This window comes from Melozone crissalis, unplaced genomic scaffold (genome assembly GCF_028551555.1).
Source record: "Melozone crissalis strain CALT ecotype California unplaced genomic scaffold, PUWL_Pcris_2 ptg000013l_1, whole genome shotgun sequence".
Classification (NCBI taxonomy): Eukaryota; Metazoa; Chordata; class Aves; order Passeriformes; family Passerellidae; genus Melozone; species Melozone crissalis.
In genome coordinates, this window is record NW_026535791.1 from 5,561,607 (window position 1) to 5,581,381 (window position 19,775).

Sequence of the window (19,775 nt, forward strand, 5' to 3'; positions counted from 1 at the left end):
AAACATTTGTGAATCCTGCCTCTTTCAGAACCTTAACTGAATGTTTGGCTGCTCATATCTTGTTCTCTGCAGATCTGTGCACTGCCTGCTATACTGGGTATCTGTTTTGTGATCTGCAATTTCACTTCTGAGGATTTAGGCAGGCACTGAAAACTGCAGGTTCAGCATGCCACAAATGTAATTTGTGGTAGATGGGAGAGCAGAGAGATCGAATGGTGAGAAGATTTGTACAAAAATATGCAGAATGTACAAGCCCAAATGATTGATTCCTCGTCTTCAGATTTAATCACGTGGAAGAAAGTCATTACAGTCTATCCACCTGGAATAGTGCAGCAAATGCTATTTCACAGTTCGCAAAGCAGGAGAATTCTTCAAGGCTGTAGAAAGCTGAAGTAGTTAACCAGGCTTTAAATAGAGCTTCAGGATTTTGGCTTGGACAGTTTCCTATGTAGAAGTCGTAGCTTTTGAAGCAACCAAGTCACTTGCTGTAATGTGTTATGTTGGTTAGCTTTTTCCATTCAGTTTTAGCAGGTTTGCAAGTACTTTGCTTGCATATGCTTCCTTTGGCTAGCGAGGACTTGGCTTAGGCTGAGGTTTTGTTTGGGATTTTTGTTTTGTTTAGTTGAGGGAGCTATGAGCGTTTTGGGATATTTTTTTTTTGTTTTTTTCTTTTTACCAGTTTTCCATGTAATTTGTTTATTGGTGCCTGGTTAGGTCAACACAAATACCTGATAGCATTAATTTTTGTCTTGGCTCTGAAGAGGAAGTCATTGGGTGTCATAGGAGATGCTTTCAGTGATGGAAATGGCGAAAGTGACAGTGCAGATCTGAGGTGGACAGTGCTGTGCTCTGGCCGTCTCCTGTCTGAGTTGTGTCCTTTAAACACCATATCCAGTTTGTGTGAGTTAAAACAGCCTTGAGGCTGCCAGGCATGGAACAGAAAACTACAGAACAATAAGCAGCTGGCTTCTCTGGTTGTTTTTGCTCTTTAGGTCTGCCTTGGAGGCATTCCTAGGACTTTATGTTTCCTGTTGTAACAAGTGCAGGCTGTTATCACAAAAGATGATGTCCTCTGTGTTGGATCTAGTGATAGTGTGACTGTAGGATGTTCACCTTTACCAAAGGGCAAAAGAGCAGTTTTGTGGAGTGAGCAAGCAGAGCTGAAGCGTCCTTTGGATGTGCTGTTACTTAACAGAACTCCTGTGAAAGGGAGAGCCTCTGCAGCAGGCCTGCTCATCTCTGCATCTGCACTGTCCCTGTGGCTTTCACCGGGACTGGAGGGTGGCAGAGGCAGACACAGAGGCACAGCAGCAGGCTCAGCCCCCATGGCAAGGGAGAAGGGAGCTGCTCTTGGTGAGTGGTCTTACCTGAGTTGACCTTGGTGGAGGAGACTCCTCTAGGGAGTAACTGGTCCTTCTCACACACTGGGTCTTCTGTGCCCTGAGTGATGATAGTATCTCACCATTGATTATCAGGTCTCTCTTCCCTCTGCCAGTGAAAGGGATGGAAGAAGGCTGTAAAGGCTCTTTCATAGCCAGTCTGAGGATGACTGTGATCTCTGCAGCCTGCAGCAGCCAGAGAGACTCAATGAGGCAGAAGCCTAAACTGGGTGACACCAGGATTTACCCTCTTCAGCACCTTCCCCTGTTAAGGAACAAATAATGAGCTTGCCTGAAGAGATCCTGAACCAGCTGTGTGGCAATGAACAATAGTTGGGTGTAGGTTCCTCAGGTTATGGGGGTTGTCGTGTCCCTTCCACGCTAACAGTGAAAGCAGTTTCCATGAGAAAGACCAAGCCCTCTTCATGGCCGAGGGCATGTTATGGTTTCCTGGCAATCTTTCCGTGTAGTGAAAGGTGACAAAGTACTGAGGAAGACAGATGTTTAATTTGAATCTTTTTGGCATGTTTAATGATTCTCAGATGCTTTTGTTTAGTACTAACATGGTGTGTAAAATATCAGTTTTGACTGAGTACTTCCCCAGCTACATTACTGATCTGAGGACAGAATTCTTGAGAGATTTTGTGTGAAGGGAGTGTAGCACTGTTTTTAGTTCTGTGACAGTGGGACAAAGATGCTGACTAAATGTTGTAATTAGAATCCTTAGGAATCATGTTTTCTGTGGACAGCAGAATTTGCTGAAGCTTGACATCCAATGTCTGTCTCCTCTGGGTTCTTCACCCACCTCCTTATTTTGAGACAACATTTAGTAACACTTCTTTTAATACTTCAGATGTGTTTGGAATTAGAAGGTGCTAATAAATATTGATTTGCATGTGACATCACATAAGACTCGCTTATTTTAGAAACTGTGAAAGATAAAAAGAAATATGGGGGTTTTTTTCACTTGACATTTTGTGTTGTCAGGCTTCCTTTTTGCACATTTAGGAGTTTAAAAAAATCAAAAGAATAAAATATACATCTTTTTTTGAAATTGTTGCTTTGTCTGAAGAACTGGAGCTTCAAAAATGTGTCGTCAGCTTCATAATAAATTCTTAGGGTGAGCAGTATTATAACTTTGTTACAATGCCTTTGTAAGCTTTTATTTGAACACTTCTGAAAGGAAAACAGCATGTACTTTCAGCAGGTATTCTGTTCTTTTTTAGTACTGTGCAATGTCTGACTTGTGAAAATATAAAACTAAAATTGTATTTACAGTGGAGCAAACAGATCTTGAGTCTGATGCATAGCAGCTAAGCCAGCCGGGGATTTGAGTTGTTGTATAATAAAATTTGGGGATTGGTTTATATAACAAGTTTAAAGCACTTGAGTCGAGCTTCACTGTTTCATAGGAAACTAAGAATAGTGATTGGAAAGTTTTTACAGGTGTTTGTGGCTTAGAATTGGGTGACATCTCTCAAGTCGTATTCTACTCCTGCTCTTGCAGAAAAGCAAAGGGTACTTAAAAAATTTAGCAAGCTACAAGTTAAACTTGTAAGGAAAAGAGATCTCTGAAGGCAGTTTCTGAGTCTCATTCTAGTAATGAGTCTATGAACATTATTCAGCCTTTAAGCCAAAATTAATCATGACTAATTTGTACCCATTTGTACTTATCATAATATTGTTAGTTAAAATAGCTCTTCTCTTCTGCTCTCTTTTTAAAGAGAGAGATAGAGGCTGTTTCTTCTGTGCTTTGTTTTGGCAGGCTATTAGCATTTTGTCTTGGCTTGCTGCTTTTCTTTGAGCAGTAGGCTCTCCCTTCCTCTGGGTGTAGGCTTAGGCTTTCTTTGCCCTGTTGCACTTGGATTTAATCTTCCCTGAATGGGTCAGAATTACACATAATGTTTCAGGTAATGGCTTATTGCTGCCTATACTCATCTGTTGTAGCAGTAATTCCACTGGCACCTTACTTGTTACAGGATGAGTAAAATTTGTCATTTCTCTTTCCAGCCTGAAAGTTGCCTTTCTGCATCAACTGCAGTCTGCTTTGTGTTCCAAGGCCCTGCTTGCCCATTTTTGCATTTCAAGGCCATGGCATGGCTTAATGTATGATGCTTGTTTTTGGATCCCTTGGTGAAACTGATGAGAACCTTTTTGAAGCATGAGATGATGATTAGAGTTGGAATTTATGCTATCAAACTAACCACGTAGTGCAACAGTGACTTTTGTTTAAATGAATATTTGGTTGATACTGCCAATGGCTTTGTATGTAGCCAGTTTTCTGACTGTCCTAGGACTTGGGAGAGGTGCTGCGTGGCACTCAAAGGAAGGTGGTCAGAGCAAGAAGCTGCTTTTTCTAAGATAGCTGATGTCCTGACATAAGGGAGACTCCTGGGCTGGGTTACCTGGCAAACTGCTCTAGCAACTGTGCTCTCTTTCTGGATTTTGGCATCATTTAGGTTTGGAAAGACCTGTATCAAGTGCAGCCATTAACCCAGTGCTGCCAAGTCCAGCACTTACCCATGTTCCTCAGCACAACACATCTGCATGTCTTTCACATACCTCCAGGGATGGCAGTGCAGCCACTTTCCTGGGCATCCTGTTCCAGTCCTTGACAAGCATTTTGGTGAAGTAATTTTTCCTAGTAACTGATCTTAACCTCCCCAGTGCAAGTTGAATTATAGAAGTAAGCATGGTAGTATTGCAAGGCTGCATTTGCAGGTTAACATTCCCTGGACCACAAAGGTTAGCAAGTGTCAAGCGCAAGGGTGAAATGCCATTTGCAGCAGAGCTAGAAATCCTCGCTTACGTGAAGAGTGCTTTGTCTTAGCTTGTGAGAATTGTTGCAGTCATGGAGAGCTTCACAGGAAATGTAGGAATATCACCAGAGGAAGCAGGTCATGTTCATAAAAATTGTCCTGACTTCAGCTCATATTTTATGTGAAAGATAATTGTTGTTAGTGCAAGAAAAGATTGGTCTTAGTCATGCTGCAGTTTTCCTGGTTTCCTTACTGCTGCTGTTGATTATTTAATATCATCCTGTTTTACTTCACTTTTTCCTTGTTCCTGAAGCAATTTAAGAATTTTATGCATCATTGGGACACTAATTTACTTTCCCTCAGCTGACCCATGGCTGTGTGGAATGAGTATTTCTTCATTTCAAGAGGGAGGTGGAGGGACCTTAGTTTGAGCCCACAACTTCCCTTGCTGGGTCTTGAACAGTATGAAAACTTGGGTAGGACCAGCCAGGGACAAACATGGGCTTCTAAAACAGATGTGTTGGCATCTTTGTCATTTGCTGATTTCTAGTTCTTTGAAGGTCTGTTGGATGTCCCTTCTTTATAAGGGGGTACTCAGTCTAACTAATATAAGAGAAAGCTTTCTGGCTGAGGAAATAGATTTGAATCATCATATGATATGCAAATAAAAAGGAAGGCAATTTACTGAGAGCCAAACACATAATTTTTGTCTGCTTTCTTTTTGTGTTCTACAGAACTGAGCTACGATAGACAGAAGCAGTTAGATAACAAAAGTCATTAGGCCAAAAAATACCCTTTATCATTAGCAGGCATCATAGTGATAGTCACAGCATGTTTCTTGCAGTCTACTTTGTCTGAACTGTCTTTGTTTGAACTCTGTCAGCTGCTGGACACAAGTCAAGTCATCTGGTAGGAAAGGCATGTGGTTTATGGGCTAGAGAGGCCTGGTTCGTGGAGACTGAGGTTGCTGAAAATGCTCTTTGCAGCCCATGTGATGTATTATCATCTGCATGAGCTCTTTCAGATACTTCAGAGACACTGCATTTGTCACTGTGAACATTTCAACCTTTCCAAGACAGTGACTCAGGAATCATCTGTCCCACTGCAGCAGTCATTTCCTTATGCTGATGGATTTGCTGATACATGTTAGCCTTTCTGTTTACTGGGTTGTGGCTGTCTGGTTTTGACTGAACCCATCAGGATTTTTAAGCAAAGTGAAAGAATGTGGATTTAACAGTTATTCAACACAAAAGGCAAAGGCAGAAACCAGCAAGAATGATAAACTGAGTGCACAGATGCACAAACAGTAAGAGGTGGTGCCAGTGACAGTAGCAAAGGCCAGAACTCCTAACACAATGGTGGTTAGCTGCAGTAGGAACTTCTCAGGTATGCTCCTGACGAGTGAGTGTCAGCTGGGACTGATGAGAAGGAAGGCAGGTTGCTGTGGAATTTTTAGGAGGATAGTGGGGGTTTTGGGTATTTTAGAGGATTGCTGGGATGTTTAGAGGAAAAATAAAAGGTAGGAAGGGGAATGATCAAGGTGGAGTGGTGAGGAAAAAAGCAAGGAATGCTGTCAATCTCAAAGTCTGCAAAGACTACCTTAGAACAAACAAGGGAGAATTCTATCTATATTGCCTCACTATGCAGGGAGCTCTTCTCCTGCATTACTTAAAAGTTTCTCATATTTGTGTCCAGCTTTGGTGATAGATTTTCTCTGTGTTCTCCAAGCTGAATCATATTTCATGTGAAGAGGGTGGATTTTTTTAGGTAGGTGATAGCTGCTACCTCAGGAATAAGGAGTAGGAGAGATTTAAAATGGGATCAGACAAAAGGGAACATTACATTATTTTTAAGAGTTCTGACTAGTATCTGCATCTGTCATCAAGGAATATTTTGTTGTATCTGGTACAGATGTGTCCATTAGGTCACGGGAAATACAATATTTTTGTATGGACACATAGTTGCTGAACTGTCATGTAATCTTCTGGTATAGTTAATTAAACTTTTTAGCATAATTTTAATATGTGAATTTATGCTGATTAAAGAAAAATTACTTTGTTTTAAGGACTGGCACAGTGTATTCTTAAACATCATTCACCATTGAGAGGCTGGTCTTTGATGCTGTGTTGTGCCTGTCTTGCATGCAGTTAATCTTCTTGGTGGAGTGTGTTGAGTTTGTGGACTAAAGTAGTGCTGATAAGCCAGCAGTGCTTTGGCTATTGCTTATAGTGTTCAGGCTTTTTCTGTGTCCCATTCCTGCCCCCTCCTCCCTTTGCATGGAGACTGGCTGGGCACCAGTTCTCTTGTGGGAAGTTGTACATGATTGCCTTCACATTGCTTCTGTTGTTTTTTGTTGTGGGTGTGGTGTTTAATTCCTCTTCTTTCACTTACTAAACTGTCTTACTCACAAATTTTCTTGAATTTTTGTTTTTCCATTCATGTCTGACTGAGAGAGGTGAGCAAGTGGCTCTGTGGGGTTTAGCTTCTGCCTGGGGTTAAATTACTACAGGCGATCCCCACCTGTAATTGATAAAAAAGTGCAAATAAGCATTTCTTGGTTTTTCCCATACTGATCTTACTCTTTCTTGGAATTACAGGCATTTAAAAAATTCCATACTTCTTGCAGATCCTGCCTTAAAGGGCCTCGATGTAGTGCTTTACAAATCCTAGAGTTTTACCATGCTGAAACTTTATAGCCTTCTGCATTGATTTCTATTTCTGCTTTGTCTTCTCTGCACTATCTCCCTGTTTGATCTTGTACTTGAGGTAAAATTTCTGTGGGTTATAGGTCCGTTTTTTCCAAGAAATGGCACACTGAAGACTGGTCAGTGAGTCATAATGCAAGTCTGTCTCAAATGAAATAGGAAAGAAGGAAACAAGCACACATATATATACTTCCACTTTACTATCTCAGTAGCAGCTAAAATTTTAGCACTTATGACAAAGGTATAAATAGAAAAGAATTTTTTTTTTTTGTTTCCTCTGTTACATAGTGAGAAAATTATATTTTATTGAAAATAGATTGTCTCAGAAGTAAATTCTGTATTCAAAGAGTAGTTTAATTTTCTCTTGGCACTTTTTTAAAAAATAAAAAGCCCTAACAATTCCTTTTAGTGAGAAATGTCCTCATTTTTGGAACACTGAACTGGCAGGAATTCGGCTAGTCCTGGGTAGTCATACTTAACTACATTTTGTTTAGATAAAGCTTTTTTTCTTTCTTAGCAATTGAATGAGTACATTATGATTGTAACATGACCATGAGACCTCAAATACACTGATGCTGTCTGCATTCAGTTGTTGTGCTGTATCTCATCTATATTTTCCTTTTGGTAGGGTTCAAACTGTAGCTTCTGAAGCAGCTGAGCTGGTTTAATGGCTCACTGCTGCTGAAAGAAGATCCAGGTGTGTCCCTTTGCTAGGGCTGTCTCTGCTGTTAGTACTCTGATTTGTTTCAGCTCAAGAGCTCTGTACCAGGTTACCTTTCAGCCTTTGTACATGCAGAGTAGTTTTCTCTTGAACTGGGTGCTGTTTTATGGGTGCCTTCTGTGAATGTACTCACTGGTGTAATCTTGTGGGTGTACTTACTGGTGTAGTCTGTGCTGTGGTGCAGAAGCTGGACCCTCTTCTGTGGAGAGTGGTGACCTTGTAGATCAGCAGAGTCCACCTTACAAGCCACATCTTGGTTTAGCTGACTGCATTAGCAGGCTCTACATCAGCCATCCCATTCAGTCTCAACTGACTGCAATGAAAATGCAGCTTTTTCAGATAATTGGAAGTGAGGAGAAAATGGGGTACCCCGAATAGGACTGTTGAAGATTACAGCCTATGCAAAAGGGCAGATGCCACAGCTGGCTGTTTGCAGAGTCATCTTGGTCCTGGATAATAATGAGGTTTACATGGAGTTGAGCTTTTAGAAAATGAGTAAGAAATGAATGCCCTGAGGGGGTTATGACCTGCTTTCAGCTCTGGTTTGAAACTAATGACTGGTTCTTTCATTAAAAAAAGTGGTTTTCTGTGGCTTGCAGATTTCAGCTTCTCTTGTTTGTGTTCTGAGTATACCAGCTCTGGATGTGTGTATATAACTGTTGTGGACTTTTTCTTTTGCAGTTGCTGCGGGAGCTCAAGCATCCAAATGTCATTTCTCTGCAAAAGGTGTTCCTTTCTCATGCTGACAGGAAGGTGTGGCTTCTCTTTGACTACGCTGAGCATGACCTCTGGGTAAGGTGAATTGTTTGTAGGTACCAGGCTTCGAGTTTTAATTGCAGCAGAGGGACAGTGTCAGGGGAGATGCATAAGTTTTAAGCACAACATAGCTGCTTACTCCATGTTTGTTGGAAGCATTTTCAGTACTAAAGGAAAAGCAATGGAAAATGTTAAGTAAACACACCACACAGTTAAACCTGTGATCTCTTTAAGAAGATAAAAAGCTACAAAAAATCTGCAGAAATCAGCTCTCAGTAGCTGGAAGTCTACTTAAATAAATGTAGATATAAACCCCTATTACAGCAAAAGTAGGGTGCAGGAAAATGTATTGATTATGCAGGTGAATTCCCTTTTAAAATCTTTTTTTTCAATAGGACAGTTCAGAGTTTTAGTTGCATTGGTTGTTATCCATGAGTAATGTAATGAGAGTAGTGCCACTGTATATTTAATTCATACATTTCAGTGGGAAAAATTTTTCTCAACTTGTCTGCAGAAATTCCGTGTATTTGGGAGGAAAGCTATTTATTCCTAATTGCAAGATACAGCTTTAAAATATAAACCTGTTGGAGGCAAAGTAAATTTGTATTAAGATACAAACTGAATTCCTCTGTTAACTCAATATTTGTAAGCTTAATATCCGTTTGGAATGCTTAAAAAATAAAATAGCATGGTAAAATGAAAAATACCATGCAGCCATGACTTCCCTGAAAAATGGTGGGCGTGCCTCAGATTAATGCTGACATACATAAGGAGGATTGCTCTCAATGGTACAAATGCTAACCTCAAAAGATGCTAAGATTCATATCAAAGGGTGCAACAGAAACAATTTGTAACGAGGGAAAATTTTTATGGATGTGTACATGTGAGAATTGCACACTGAATCATGAGTGTGACACACTAAGAAGTAGTGTGTCAGTTTTCTTTCTGCTAAGCTAAATGAAAGATATTTTCTTACTGTTAAATGTCTTGGAAGTTCTGATACTTGTTATTGAGGTTTTGTTACCAAAGTAAAATTAGAGACAAAAAAGGTAGCAAACAGCTGAAATGTTGAGACATTCCTAAGGCTGATAAACAGAAACAACATCTTGAGGAAATGGAGTACAGTTTTGTTTTGTTTTTATTTTAATATGATGGAAAAATAAGAGCACTCTTTTTTCCACTACTCCCCCATATTTACGATACACTGAGCTACTGAGGTCTAGGAATGTTTGAGAGTTTTTTGTTCCAAAATGTGCTACAAGGCTTCATATTTGTTGGGGCTATTATTACTATGACCTGTTTTTGTTTGTATTTATACATTTCTGCTTTGCTTCATACTTAACCTAAATCACCACAGAAGTATTTCTGTTAATTAAACACTGGTTTGTATGTAACTAACTTAGGAGTGGCCCTCAATTTTGAGCTTTATGCTTACATGCATGTACCTGTATGAACTCCAGAATTCCCCAGCCGCACCAACTCCTGGTTGCTCACTGTATCTCGATGTGAGAGACTTGGTTGCAATGACTGGGCTGGCTTTGTGCCCCAGAGAGCTGGCCATGGATCAAGTGCTCCAGCACTTGTGTATTTAGGACAGCAGGTTTTGAGTAAGGCTGGGAAAGGGCTAGATAATACAGAGTGTATTAGAGCAGGAAAAAAAGTCTGGGACAACCATCTGTTTTCCTGCCTATCTCTGAGAGTCACTTCTCTCTGTCCACTGTATGAAAATAACATTTATTTTGGAGTTGGTGGAAATGAGAGGTGAGAAGAGGTAAAACTTGTGGCTCAGGCTGAGGGATGCTTCTGCATGTGGTGCTTGGCTGAGAGTGCAGGGACTGTCCCATTTTCATCAATGTTTTTTTGCTCTGTGTATCTCCATTTTTACCTTTGACAGGGCAGAAATGTGCCTGTTCCTCCCAGGAAAGCCAAACCTGGCTGCCTGAAGCGGAGGAGGGCAGGCTATATGGAGCTGGGCTGCAGCAGGAGAGCAAAGGCAGTTTCCCAAAGGATGTTAGATAGCTGGGTTAGCTAATTGGCACCTGGAACATGAGGAGTCATGAACGTAGGAAGAGCGTACGATAGAAGTTTGGTGCCAGGTTTTGGTAGACAAGATTTGGGCTGTTTTGATGATCACACAAGTGCGAGCCATTACAGAAAAAAAGTGTGGATATATTAGGAAGTTTGTTCTAGAAATTGCCTCTGTGTTTGAAGGAGGCAAACATGGAAGTGGTTACCATGACTATGGCACACCTTGTTGTTGAACTTACTGACACCTGGGGCTCAAGTACTAAGACAACACATCCTTTTGGGCTCCTCCTCGGTGCCAGACATCAATCCTTGTGTCTAAATTTAGAATTGCTAAAGGTTCTTTTTCTGTGTCTGACTTGGTGGCTGACTTCCAGATGGACGGATTTGTAGACTTGGTCTGTCAACAGCTTCTGTTCTGAGAGTACTGTGCTATAAGGATATAGTAAATAAGGAAGGAAGGAATAAATCTGGGCTTCTGATTTAAATGTATAAACTTTCTAATACAGTTTGCAAAAATTTCTGCTTGGCATTAGGTCTTGAATGTTACAGTCATTATTACTGTAGGAGAAAACTTAGAAGTAAAATAATGTAGGAGGTAATACACTTGTAATTCTGTGATTTGATGTACAGGATATCAGCCTATCTTAACAAAGACACTCCCCAAACAAAAATACCTCTAAAACCTGAAAGATCAGTGATCTAAAAGGAAATGTGCTTTGATGGTCATATTGATTTTGTATTCCTCATACTTCGCAGGGCTTAGCTGCTTTCTGGGGTTAAACCACAGCAAAAACCAGCTTAATTTTTGAGAGATTGCTTTGGGATGGTGATCACTTTACTAAGTACAGTATTAATTTTTTAGTACTTCAGGCCCATGTTTCTAGTTTGGAAAACAAATCATGAAAGGTTGAAAAAACCCTAAGAAGTTTGTGTAAGGAGTTGATGGCAATCTTTTTTGTGTAAACATTGCACTTCTTTTACTTTAATTTCCTTTTTTCCCCTTTGCAGCATATAATCAAGTTTCACAGGGCTTCTAAAGCAAACAAGAAACCAGTTCAGTTACCTCGGGGAATGGTGAAGTCGCTGTTGTATCAGATCCTAGATGGTATTCACTACCTGCATGCTAACTGGGTGTTACACAGGGATTTGGTAAGTGGATCCTCAATGGGTTTTAGCACTGGGATGATGATTGAGGGCAAGGGTTGTTTTTCTTAATGAAAAACCACTGGGAAACAAAAGCCTTGGTGCTAAGAGCATGTACTAATAAATATATATTTTTACACTGCAGTCAGACAGCCTTGATTAGTAGAGTGGATTTTAAAAGCTGGCTGTGATCTGATATGCTTATGAGAGCAAGTCTATCAGATGGCTGTTCATGTTTTTTGATTTTCTAAATAAACTATTTTAAATGGGTTATTTAAATAACAGGCACATTGAGGTACAGAAAATGCCTGTAGTAGTATCACTGCAGGCAAGAGAAATAACTAAATACAGCTTTGGTGTAGGTGGGGGGAGAATGACTGGCTGTAAGAATTGCTGAAAAAAAGATTTTTTTCTGAAATTATCAGTTTAATGTAGGAAAGTGACTTTTCAAAGCCATTATTGTTTCCTAATGTTTATAATCTACCAGCAATATAGCCACAGCAACTTTAGATGATTTCTGCAAGTAGACTAATGTGCATTCAAACTACAATATAAGGAAAACATTTTTAACCTGAGTTAGTGTCTTTAACCAGCAAATTCTTTTCAACTGGTGAATCACAGCAATTGTTATATATTTGCCTTCCAAACAGCCCCACAGTAACTGGTCTTTTTTGTCCGTTGTCTTGAAATTGGGTAATTTCTCTGATCCACTTGTCTGTAGCTCTTACTCTTTGATAGCATTCTTTTTTTTCAATTTACTTCTAAGTGTGCCACTTATATATGATACTCTTATGCACGAATGAAGTTTCAGTAATTTAAAGTATCGTTAGGTTGACCTTTCATTCCTATGAGTCAGTGTTGCCAGTGATATTCTGTGTTTGGTGAAGTAAGTCTGGTTTCCTTACTACTCCTCCAGAGTCACTTTTTGTCTTTGAAATAGCTTTAATAGTGTTCCTGGAAATGTGGTCAAGGACTAGTTTTTTGACATCTATTTTCGTGCCTGATAAATGCTTTTACAGAGTGCCAGTTTCTCCATTTGGATGGAAGGCAAAAGGTATCCCTCTGATAAATAGCATTTTCAGAACTGAAGTACAAGGAAACTTTGCTTTATTGCAGTGATTGTGTGGATGATTTTAATTTGCTCCTGGTTTTAGAAATGGAACAAAAGCCTCAGCACTGAGGGGAAAAAGTCAAAAAGATTCTGGTGGTTTTGTCATGACTCATGAAGTAGTGGAGCAAAACATAATATAGAAATACATAGTGCATGTTACTACTTAGCCAACTTTATTATATTTTTAAGAGGCATACAGGTAGCAGATGATTCGTCATCAAGAATATAAATTTTTCTAACATTTTACTTTCTACAGTTTTGGAAAATTTATGAACGTGAAATAATGCTTAAAAGAAAACCAAGCATGTTGTTAACTGGATGGCTCAGGAGATTGGTAATTTATTACAGAGCCTTTCACATCTAGGGCTGTAGCTCAGATACGGTTTAAGTTGGCAAGTGCAAAAAAACTACTGCCATCTTATTTTTTGTGAAATGAGTTGGTGGTCTCAGTCCAGCATGAAATTTCCTTCCAGCAGAAAATCCACCATCACAATTGGCTGTCTTTTGGTAATCTGAGGAAGAGACCAAAAGCTTGAGGCAGAGACTGAGAGGTCTTCCCGCTGGAACCCTGTCAAGCTGTGTTGGTGAGAATCCTGTAAGAGCTGTACAGGGGCTGCCTGTGCTGCCTTGTCCATGGAAACCTTTGGACTTGTTATTTCAAAACTCTCCAGTTTGAGCTGATTTCAGAAGGCACATGTTTCCTGCAGAACAAAAGACAATTGCACCTGCCAATGCTTGCTTTCTTTTATCAGGGTCTGGAAATAACCCGAGTAAGAGAAGGGATTCCACTTAGTGTTTTGTCTTGGAAAGACAGGGACCTGGTGGTTAAGATTAAGAATTGGGACTTCACTAATGTTCTGATTCAAAGCAGCATAACTCACATGAATGCTTAGGTGTGATTTTCTATTCCAGGATACCTGTAACGTTATTCTTCAGGAATATCAGTGTTAGATCATCAATTTCAACTCCTATTATGCCTTTAAACGATAGGTATTGCTGTAGTTTCTAGATATTTTATGTTTTCCCGGGTTTAGATACACCCCACAGAGCTGCTGAAGTAACATGCTTGCTTTCATGTCATATACTCTATTATTGGAGTGATAAGAGTGATGGTGCTTGGGGCTAGTAGGAGTATAGTACTTGGCAAAAAAATCTATTATTCTCTCATTGGATAAGGAATTTTTTAATAGGTATGGATTATCTATATAATTACCTTCTGTCTAAGTGCAGATTTCCTCGGTTTTCTGTCGGTTTTTTTTTGTGAGTGTGTGTGTTCTTTTAAGACATCTGAGTCGAGTTAGCTTTTAGGTAGCTAATTTTTTGGAGGTTTTTTTAGATTTTGACTTCTCTAATCAGAAACAAAATATGGCATAAAGCAACTCCTTTCTTGCTACAACCTGGGCAGGAAAATGTAGCAGCTGTTGAAATCACACAAACTTAGACTGAAATTTTTCTTCACAATGTGGAAATCAAGAAATCTCAACTCATGTAAGGTTTGTATAAAGTGACTGAATTCTGCATGAAACAGTAAAATCTGTTGGAAGACAAAAATTGTCTTTTGTGGGGTTTGTGGTCATGGTGTGCCTTTTACAAAGGAAATGTGTACAAATCTTTGCAGTAACTTCAAATACTTGACTGTTTTCTTCCACTGGGTACCTGAAAGCCAATTCACAATTTCTGTCAGTGCAGGGAGATGTTGATTGTATTTGCCTTTGAATACTGCCTTGAATACTACTGTGCTTGAGTAGTTAACTTTTCTGTAAGTTTTTGAAATGTACCAGTAAAATTTTTCTACAAATAAATGCCAGCCCTTTTAAAATTTCTTGTTTGACTTGCGTATTCTTCAGCCTCTTTAAATTTCATGGCTGAGAGCAATTGAAAGCAGATTGTTTATTCATGCTCTGACTGTAGCAGGAAGGAAATAAGAACACTTCATATAATTACCACAAAGTGCATCAATTATACTTTTAATAATATTTTGAATTTAGTTATCAAGCATGCTTGTAACATACTGCATTTTGCTGACTACTTTTTTGAGTATTTTTTCCACTTTATAATATGCAGCTATCATGCTTCTTCCTTTACTCAAAGTTCTTATTCCGCACTAAAAATAAGCATAAGCCAAAGATTTGCCATAGATATGTTTTCATCAATATGCAACTTCAACAGCAAGGGAAAAGACAGCCTGCACTTCACAGCATGCTTGGAAGGTTTTTTCAAGTAATGGGCTCAAAGTAGAGGTCCTTTTGCATGGTACAATAACTTTTAAGCTATGCCTGTTAACATTTGAAAGTGCATCTCTAATTTGTTTGGTAGTAGTCCTATCTACAGAGTCAGGATCCAGTTTTAGGTAAAGATGAGCACCCCTCCACAGCTTCTGTGTGGTGAGAGTAAGTAAGATTAGTCTGCAATTTACAATAATAATGGAATTGGCACCTAAGCTATTTGAAATACTTCCATGGTGCAGCAGTGCTTAAAAGCATACCACCACCACCCCCAAAAAACTCCAGCAAAAAAAACCCAGAGGAAATCTCACATGCCTTGTAGTACTGAATCTGGGACAGTAGTATAAAATTATTTTTGTTCCTAAATCTTCAGACTCCATTGTCTGGCCTATTTCTTTGTGCCTGGTGTGAGTGGGTGTTGAACAGATGAATTACCACTTGGCAAGTGAGGGATGGAAGTGGGGAACAGAGTGCTGGACTTCTGCTTCCCATTCTTCTCCTCCAGTCTCTTGCCAAAGGAATTAACAGTCTCTTAGCCTTTGTCAATAACATCCCTGTCCTAGTTAGCCTGGGATTGTATCACTCTGGACATTTGCAGAGTGGCAGCAGTGCAGTGTGGGGAAGGTGTTCCTATTGTGCAGCTCAGGGCTGCTCTGGGACGAGCACTGGCTTTTAAAAAGCTTTGAGGCAGTCAGGCTTTATTACAGTTGGTGCGTCGCTTCCTGAGATCTGGACTCTTCCCAGGGATACCTGCTACCATGTTTGGGATTAGTGAGAACATTAAAGATGTTCTTTTAACAAGGAATGAGGAAAAGCCTCTGCCAGAGTCTTTGTTTAGACAGGATCTTAGTTACTTTACAGGCTCTGTAAAGTGAATCACTTAAATATGTCCTTTAGGCAGAGTTAAATATATGGAATTTTTACCTTGGCAATTAACAATTTTCTTCATTAGAACTCTAGAATCCAAGGATGTCTCCCTGTCAATTTTAAGGATTATTTTACAAATACAGGAATGCTCTTCTGTCTTCTGTAAAACTTCCAAAGCTGTGGTCATTTGAAAGATTGAACCTAAATCCTTGAAAAGAAGAAAGTAATAATAGTGCACATTACTAGAAATAAGTTTGCAGTTTTAAAAAATAGGGTGATTTTCTACTCCAAGTAGATCGACAAGTAATAGGTGTTATTTCCCAAAAGGTGTTATAATGACTTGCTGATGATTTGCTTTCAGAAGAGAAAAAAAACTCCCAGCACAAACCCAATCACTCTTCTAGTTGTCAGCTGTTATATTTCCCAAGATTTTTGTTTTCAAGGTGTTTTTCATCAGGTATGTACTTTCATGAGATCACAAAAGAACAGTGTGTCTGGCAGAACTTTATTTTCTTGCATGTGCTTCTAATCACATGCTTTCTTGTAAGCTGTACTTTACTATAGTTCTAAATATTCCATAGTTGAAGTCATATTATCTAGGGTTTCTTAATTTTTCTGTTTAAAGGGAGCATGACTACTCCCTTGCCTGCCTTTCTGAGCACTTTGTTAATGTATTAGATTATACTTTCAAACCAGTAAGTAATGAAAATGTAGAAGTCATCAAAAGAGACTGCAAAATTTCAGTATTTGGTGTTTGTGCCAGTGATTAAAAATAAAAAAGAGAGAAGTAATCCAAAAAATCTGAAAAAATAGCTGGTTAGGTGGAACTTTTGACTGAGTAATGTCTGTCAGTTTTGTACAAATGCATATTTAAAGGCAGAAATAGAGAATATTGTTAAAGTGCTACCCGTCTTCTAGTTGGAAAAGTAGTGAGAGATCTTTGAGTTCACTGTAGAGAAGCCCATAGAGATATATCAAATTTTGTGCTTCATATTCATATATGCAAATAATTGTGAGACCACTCTCTTTGAAAGGTCATAGCCATCAGGGGAAGCTCCTGAGGAGAAGAAAGCAAATGTCACTCTAGTCTTCAAGGAGGGTCTGGGAAATTACATTCCCAGTCACTCAGGCCTTGATCCCTGGAAAAGTGATGGATCACATTCTTCTGGAAGCCATTTTCAAACATTTGGAAGATACCAAGGTGATTGAGAGTAGTCAGCTTGGATTTTTATGCAGGGGAGATTGTGCCTGGCCTGAAAGCCTTCAATGCCGAGCTCGATGGATGGGCTAACAGTGGGGAGTGTTGCTTACTGCAGTAAGGCTTTCAGCCCTGCATCCCATCCTGTAGACAAGCTAGGGAAGTACGCACCAGGAAGTGCACAGTGAAGGGCATGGAAATTGGGAGGAGTTGAAGGGCTCAAAGGATTGTGACCAGTGCCGCCAAGTTAAGCTGGACACCAGTCAGTGGTGGAGTGTCCCACGGGCTGATTCTGAGTTCAGTGCTGTTATAAATGATCAAATTGATAGCCAAATTTATAAAAATTTAACAATGATTTATTGGGTCAATTACCAAAAAATAGAATTTCGAGCAACCACCACAGTCAGGACAGCGTCAGTCCCGGGAACAGGCGCCAGGTGAAACCAGAGGTTTGCCCGACAGAGAGACGGCGTTCCCCCCAAGGTTCACCCTGAGTGTTTCCGGCATCCAGCTTATATACAGTTTATTCTGCCTGAGGCACAGATGACCACATCTTTCTATTCACTTCTTCCAATGCAAATCCATTTCTATACATATGTTGAAATAGACAAAGGCGGGTCCAGTTTTCAGACAAGTGTCTGAGCATCCAGGCAAAGTTTGTTTTCACATGTAATAAGTTGGTATTGGTTCCGAGTACCACAGATGCAATCAGGGCAGGTCTGAGTCTCCTGAAGTTCTTGGGACACTGCAATTAATCATGGGCCAGGAAGGCCCCGGTGTTATCTCCCAGGTGTAGGTGCCAAGGAAATCATCGCTGGTTGTCCAGGATGGTCCCATTCACAGGCCTGATATTATCTCCACCGCTGCCCGGAATTAGTTACAATTTGAATAGAACTCTGCTCCTGGCTGGAGTGGTTAGAAAGCATAACTTCTACAACATTTTATACCCACACATATCTACTTATACAGCATGCATTAACTCTATTGCATATCACAAGTGCTGTTTAACATCATCATTAGTAACCTGAACAGTGAGATGGAGCACACCCTCAACAAGGTGGCAGATGATTTCCAGCAGCGCCTTTCAGCCTCAGCCATTCTGTGGATGAGTTGTATATTCACCATTTGATTTGTCCTGAAAAATTCAATTACTGCTCTTTCAAAGTCTAAAATCCAGCTCATGACAAATCAAGAGAAGAGATGCCAGATACCAAGGGTGGGCTGTGTGGGAGCAGGTGTAACATGAGTATGAAAGATCAAATAGCTCCCAAGGAATAAGGAACAGTGTGAAAAAAAACAGTGAAGTAGCCAATTTTTGAAGTGCAGCATGACATTTTTGCAATGTATCTTGCAAAATGACTGCAGTATGATGAGAGGTATGACATGGTGCCATTTTCTTTTCCTGAGTAATACAATGATGTATTCCCTAAAACCTTTCTGGAAGCAGTATGGTCAAAAAATGAAAGATACACTTCTACTGGATCATCAGTTGTTTGGTATGAAACATTTGTGTAATGGCAGTATCTCTAGAAAGCTATACCCAAGCCTTAAGCTATCAGGCCTATATTTTTCATTCTTCACTGAAGGTGCTCAGTACTAAGATGAAATGGAGAATATAAATGAAAAGAAGCTATTCAGTCTATTCTTCCAGTTGTGTTTGGACCATCACTGCAAGACTTCCTGGTGATTTTGTAAATCAATCTTTAAAGGTAGTGAAATGATTTTATTTTGTTTTAATTCACAGGCTGTGTCCCTTTAAGGAATTTTTGAATCTGCATGTAGTCTTGCACAGCTTTTTACAGATTGATCATCTATAGCTTTAGGACTTAAAAGAAAAGGCAAGGCCATTTAACAAGTTTTAAGTAAGGATTGTGAAAGAATAGTAAAGACTCCAAGATGTATGTATTACATGAGATGAACAGATAACACTTGAAAATTTTTATTCAAGCAACTGGTGTTTAGAAAAAATGCTAAATCAGTCCTAAAAGTTATTCGATAATCTTTTAACACAATGCTGTTGGATTCCAATTTATACAAAGATGAAGTGCTGAATAGGGGAACATTTGATGGATATTTTTCTGATTGCAAGTGAAAAGCTGATTTATTTTCTTGATTTAAGTGAAAGTAGGGGTGCAAGGAAAGGTCAGAAAGATCTCTTCCAGGTACAGGGTTTTCAAATATACCTTTCTTAGACTGCTGCTTTTATTCAAAGCCCCATTTGCTTGATTGCCAAGTCCAGCCCTGTTTGTAATTTTTTGTAGCCTTTTATTATCTTCTGCAGGTGTTCCCAAAAGGCCTGACTACATCATTGTGTCTGGGTTACTGACTTGCATTTTGTCTGGTGGAACCTAAATTTAGTTTTTCTTCTTGTTAGCTCAGTATTTCTTTACCATCAATAATTCTCAAAATAATTAATCCTATGTGGTAATAAAACCCATTTCTCACAACCTTCATGTTTAAAACTGGCAGTCATACTGACATAATTTTTTTTTCTCTATTGATGGATATATCTTGTTTTGAAACTAGAGTAAATACAATTTTTGTCCAAAGTTTAAAGGGAAGGTCGAGGTGGAACAATATATGTATTATAAGAGGGGCTTTGCTAAAGTGCAGGTAAAGTCTCTGACTTTGGCATTCTGAAATCATTGTAGACTTTGACATGAAAGAAGTACAAGGTGCAGAAAATAAATGGAAAAAGTAAGACTACTTATTGAACTGCCACCAGATATGTTAGGGACAGACAAGTACAACACCGATGAGGATTTGTAGTCATGAAATTGCATTACATGATTATTGATGTTTTAGTGAGATATTTTTGCCTTATCTGTTGCAGAACTGTCAGACACAAGAAATAATGGAAGCAGACAATTTTTTCCCCTGACA

At 39.3% G+C, this 19,775-nt stretch overlaps 1 protein-coding gene across 4 annotated transcripts in view; it reads left to right on the top strand.

Annotated features, from left to right (window-relative positions):
* CDK8 (cyclin dependent kinase 8) overlaps nucleotides 1-19,775 on the top strand; it is a 68,796-nt gene that overhangs the window by 22,277 nt on the left and 26,744 nt on the right. For 3 of the 4 annotated variants that reach the window (XM_054271946.1, XM_054271947.1, XM_054271948.1), the window contains exons 3-4: nucleotides 8,246-8,356; nucleotides 11,357-11,497. In XM_054271946.1, coding sequence (XP_054127921.1) covers nucleotides 8,246-8,356; nucleotides 11,357-11,497 — 252 coding nt within the window. Of the gene's footprint in view, nucleotides 1-8,245; nucleotides 8,357-11,356; nucleotides 11,498-19,775 lie in introns of those variants that run through there. The other variant, XM_054271949.1, reaches the window with a different exon arrangement.